The 5,734-nt window shown below is 33.7% G+C and overlaps 1 protein-coding gene across 1 annotated transcript; it reads left to right on the forward strand.

Moving 5' to 3' along the window:
* The first annotated feature begins 3,547 nt into the window (after positions 1-3,547).
* Positions 3,548-4,486, forward strand: LOC129523041 (olfactory receptor 4F6-like). The gene has a single exon (XM_055345684.1). It carries the CDS (start codon positions 3,548-3,550, stop codon positions 4,484-4,486), a length of 939 nt encoding a protein of 312 aa, XP_055201659.1.
* Positions 4,487-5,734: the final 1,248 nt, after the last annotated feature.

Consider the following 5,734-nt stretch of genomic DNA (forward strand, 5'->3'; position numbering starts at 1 on the left):
GATGCAGTCCCAATAATTCATTTTTGCTCTTATTTCCTTGCCTGAGGAGGCATATTCATAAATACATAGCTAAGGCCAAAGTCCAAGAGATTACTGCTTATGTTTTCTTCTAGGAGTTAGTTTATAGTTTCAGGTCTCACATTTGGTCTTTAATCCATTTGAGTTTATTTCCATGTATGGTGTAAGAAAATGGTCCAATTTCATTCTTTTGCAGTAGCTGTCCAGTTTTCTCAATATCATTTATTTTAGAGAGTGTCTATTTCCCATTCTTGCCTCCTTTGTCATAGACTAATTGATCATATAAGTATGGGTCTATTTCTGAGCTATTTTTGTTCTACCAATCTAAGTGTTTATTTTGTGCCAGTTCCATATTATTTTGTTTATATACCATAACTTTGTAGTATATCTTGAAATCAAGGATTGTGGTACTTCCAACTCTGTCTTTTCTCAAGATTTTTTTGGCTATTTAGGGTTTTTTTGTGGTTCCATACAAGTCTTAGGTTTATTTATTCTGGTTCTGTGAAAAACGTTATTTTGATAGAAATGGTCTTAAATTTGTAGATTTCTTTGGATAGTATGGACATTTTAGTGGTATTAATTCTTCCAAACCATGAGCATGGTATATAATGGAAACATTTGTACATGTTGTCTTTAATGCATTTCATCAATATCTTACAGTTTTCCAAGTATAGTTCTTTCATCTTCTTTGTTAAATTTATTCCTAAGTATTTTTTTTCTTTTTGGTACAATTATAAATGATACTTTTTCTTAATTTCTCCTTTTGCTACTTCCTTATTCGTGTATAGAAAGGTGACAGCTTTCTGTGAATACTTTTATCAGTTCTAGTAGGCTTTTTTTTGAGTCTTTAGGATTTTCTATGTATATATCATGTTATCTGTGAATAGTGACAGCTTTCCTTCTTCTTTACCAGTTTGGATGCCTTTAATTTTTGTTGTTGTTGTCTGATTGCTGTGGCTAAGATTTCTAATGTTACACTGAATAAAGGTAGCATTTGTGGACATATTTGTCTTGTTCCTGATCTTAGAGGAGAAGTTCTGTTTTTCACTATTGAGTATGATGCTGCCTGTGAATTTGTCATATATGACCTCTATTATGTTGAGGTATATTCTATCTAAACCCATTTTGTTGAGAGTTTTTATCAGGAATAGATGCTGAATTTTGTCCAATGTTTTTTCTATATCTATTGAGATGATCATATAGTTTTAATCCATTTTGTTAATGTGATGTATCATGTTGATTTATGTGTGAATATTGAACCATCCTTGCTTCCCTGGCACAAATCCCACTTGATTATAGTGAATGATCCTTTTACTGAATGGTTGAATCCAGTTTGCTAAAACTTTATTGAGGATTTTTGCAAGTCTGTTAATAAGGGATATTGGCCTCTAGTCTTCTTTTTGCATAGTGGCTATGGTTTTAATATCAGGGGAAGGCTGGCATCATAGAATAAATTTGGAAACTATTTCCTCTTCTGTTTTTTGAAATACTTTGAGAAGAATAGGTATTAAGTCTTTAACTGTTTGATATAATTTACTTGTAAATCCATCTGATCCTGACTTGTTTTTTGGGAGTTTTCTTGATTATAAATACAATTTTATAATTAGTAATTAGCCTATTCAGTTTTTTTTTCTTCTTCCTGATTCCATTTTGGAAGGTAGTATGTTTCTAGGAATTTATCCATTTCTTCTACTTTTCCCAGTTTGTTGGCATTTTTGTATCTATTTTGAATGTACCTCTGGAGAATTGTATCAATTCATGCTATTATTAACAGTGTATGAATATATCTGATTCTTCACAGACTCATCCATGATAAATCATCAATATTTTTAAAACTTAGACAATTTGTTAGAACAAAAATGGCACTCTGGCATGATCCTATTTACATTTGTCTGATTACTGTTTACTTTTCATATGATTCTGATTAATAGGCATTTTGTTTTTAATATGTCTTACTCATTTTAAAATTGGTATATGCATTTTTGAAATGCATTTGGAATAAATAATTTCATATTAAAAATGTCAATCATTTGCTATTTTTCACAGTGATTTTACTTTTACTTTATAGTGCTTATATCTCCATATAAAAATATTAATGTGTATGTCTATATATACTATTTTCCTATAGCTATGTATAACTACATATAATATGATTTTGCATTTATTTATTTATTATTTATTTATTTATTTATTTATTTTTTAAAAGATTTTATTTATTTATTTATGAGAGACAGGCAGAGAGAGGCAGAGACACAGACTCCATGCAGGGAGCCTGACCTGGGACTCCATCCCGGGTCTCCAGGATCATGCTCTGGGCCGAAGGCAGTGCTAAACCGCTGAGCCACCCAAGCTGCCCTGGTTTTGCTTGTAATGTCTTGGTTACTTTCAACTATTTCCTCTTCATTTGTTAATGAAGGAAGTTAAGAATGAAGTTTTCCATGGTGCCTAGGTGGCTCAGTCTGTTAATTGTCCAACTCTTGATTTCAGCTCAGGTCATGGTGTTATGGTTGTGAGATTGAGCCCTGTTTTGGGCTCCATACTGGGCATAAACTTTGCTTAAGACTCTCTCCCTCTCTGTCTGATCCTCCCCCCTCCATCTATAAAAAAAAGAATGAATTTTCCATCTTAATGTCTAAGTATTTACATGTTTCTTTTGTTTTTTAACATTTAGATATTCATTAAAAATTCCCTTGAGTTCATGTTTAAAGGCAAAGACCTGCATTTTTTCCATGTTTCATTCATTGTGCCAACACTGTTGACTGAATAGTTCACCTTGTCCACACTGGTATGAAATGATTCTTCAGTAATCTGAGAGATCACTAAGTTTTCTTTAGGCTTTCCATTCAGTTCTTTGCATTGCAGCTTTGGTGACTATTTGACAGCAGAAATATATCAAGCTACTCCTTAAAATCCTTAATAATTTTCTATTGCTCTTAGGATATAAGGCAAAGTTCAATTCGTGTATACAAATTTCCATCCTGTCTGGCCTATTACTACAGCCTGATTTCAGTTGTTCATCCTCTTGCCCTCCTAACCTTCCTGTCTCATGATATTTGCACAAGGCATTTCCATAGTCTGGATTCTACTTTTTAGTAGTAACAACTCCTTGTTAAGTAGAATCTGAGCAATCACCAGTTGAATGAGTCACATTGTTCTTATGGTACACTGTCTTTTCCTTTCAATCTATTATCAGAGTTCTATCTGTATTTAAAACTATTTATTGTCGACAACCACTATTAACCTGTAAACCTCCTGAAGTCAAGATCAGTGTTTTACCTCAAAACCTGACATAGCATGAGGCACATGGTAGATCCTCAATAGGATTATTAGTTATAATATTTATGCATATTAGCTGAATAGATAAATTAACACATGATTTTTATAAAGCACCTTATGACGGTTACTGGAGATTTCTTCTTAAAACCAGACTTAATGAAAGCTCAAATCTGTGTTTTTAAATAATAATTTTTGATAAACTCTTTCTTTGTTATTTTGGTTTTGGTCTTTTAGGTATCACCAGGCAAAGCCAATGTATGAAGCAAATTATTCTGAAGTGTCTCAGTTTGTATTCTTGGGACTTTCTACCTATAGACCAGTGCAGCATTTTCTCCTGGCCTTCTCTACAGTGTTTTATGTAACAATTGTTTTGGGAAACCTCCTTGTAGTCTTTACAGTGACCTTTGATCCTTACTTACATTCCCCTATGTACTTCCTTTTAGCCAATCTTTCATTCATTGACTTGTGTCTTTCCACCTTAACGGTTCCCAAGATGATATCTGACCTTCAATCAGGGCACAGAACCATATCCTTTCAAGGATGTGTCATCCAGATATTTGCCCTTCATGTCCTGGGTGGATCTGAGATGGTGCTGCTCATCTCCATGGCCTTGGATCGATATGTGGCCATATGTAAGCCCCTCCACTACCTGACTATCATGAGCCCGCACATGTGCATTTTGCTTCTGTCTGGTGCTTGGGCTGTTGGCCTCATTCATTCAGTGGCCCAGTTAGCTTTTGTTATCCATTTGCCTTTTTGTGGTCCTAATGAGATAGACAGCTTTTACTGTGACCTTCCTTGGTTCATCAAACTTGCCTGTGCAGACACCTACAGAATGGAGTTCATGGTGACTGCCAACAGTGGGTTCATTTCCATGGGCACCTTCTTCTCGTTGCTTATCTCCTATGTCTTCATTCTGGTCACTGTCTGGAAACGTTCCTCAGGTGGTTTGTCTAAGGCCTTTTCAACTCTGTCAGCGCACATCACTGTGGTGGTTTTGTTCTTTGTACCGTGCATCTTTGTTTACGTGTGGCCATTTCCCTCAGTGCCAGTGGATAAGTTTCTTGCCATTTTGGACTTCTTAATTACACCCATTCTGAATCCTATTATCTACACATTGAGGAACAAAGACATGAAGATGGCACTGAAGAGACTGAGTAGTCAGCTCCTGAGTTTGAGAATGATCTCCTAAATAACTCATGAGAAAACAAGTGATGCCTTCTGAAAGCAAGGCATAAATGTTAAAGGAGTATATGCCATCTTAAGACAATTAATTTTATTTCAGCAGTTCAAAAATCTTGGGTTGTCTATTCCATGTTAATGGACAATAGTGTGATTTTATTATCTATCATCTATCTATCTATCTATCTATCTATCTATCTATCTATCTACTGATCTATCTAAGACTATTTGCAGATTTTAAAATTCCCAATACTGAAAATACATGTTTTGTATGGCTAACATTTTGAATAGTCCATAGAATGTAAAAAGTTTTATGAATTTGTAGTCTCAGTGCTGTATTTGCAGAGCAATGGTGTAAAAATATATTTCTGTGTTACGAGGTTGGAGCATATGCTCATGTAAAGAGAATGATTTGTTCTTATGACTTATTTTTCATAAGTAAAGCAGGCTTGATTCAGGTGTGCTGTTGCTTTTTTCTTTCCATTATTACTAATACTAACATATATACTCTGCTACATAAATATGATTTTTGTTGTAGATTAAATATTATCTGATATTCACATATGCAGAAAACAAAGTAGACAAAATAGTTATAGTTATTAGTAGCTAAGATCATATTTTCATCTGGTTTCTAAGAGGGAAAAGTTATATCTTCTTCTTCTCAACTTTGCTTTTAACTATTACTTTTAAATGTGTGCTGACTTTAGAAAGACGTGAATTAAGCAACATTTATTTAAAAAGAATAGAACTAGGATGGGATTTAGGAAATGTTAAAGAGAAGGAATTCATATGTAGTATCACTCAACCATGGATACAATGCAGTACTGAACACCACTTCATGATCTAGCATTAACACTATGACTTTAGGCTTGCAGGTCTGACAATGCCTTTTGAAGCGTTGGTTTTTGACATTTTATTCTTTTATTTAGATGGAGTTTCCTTCCTTATGTACTTCCTATTGTATTTCTCATTTATAATCTAGAAGTAGATTAAAATGTCTCCTCCTTTCATGTTCGAAAGTAAAAATTATGATAATTTATCTTGTAGCTTTCAGATAAACATTCCTTCTAAGGCTAAACATCTGAAGTCTTTCTAAGAAAAACTCCCCATTTAGAAACTTTCTTGAGAGTTATGTATAAGTATGTAGACATCTTTTCATGAGACAACCTGAAATGTCAGTTTAATTTTTTTTAATTTTATTTATTTATTTATTCACAAGAAACAGAGAGACAGAGAGGTAGAGACACAGGCAGAGGGA

Source organism: Nyctereutes procyonoides, unplaced genomic scaffold (assembly GCF_905146905.1).
Source record: "Nyctereutes procyonoides isolate TBG_1078 unplaced genomic scaffold, NYPRO_anot_genome, whole genome shotgun sequence".
In the NCBI taxonomy this organism is placed as follows: Eukaryota; Metazoa; Chordata; class Mammalia; order Carnivora; family Canidae; genus Nyctereutes; species Nyctereutes procyonoides.

What these genes read in the sequence shown, in the direction of transcription:
- LOC129523041 (XM_055345684.1), top strand. Translation starts at nt 3,548, where the DNA reads ATGTATGAAGCAAATTATTCTGAAGTGTCTCAGTTTGTATTCTTGGGA.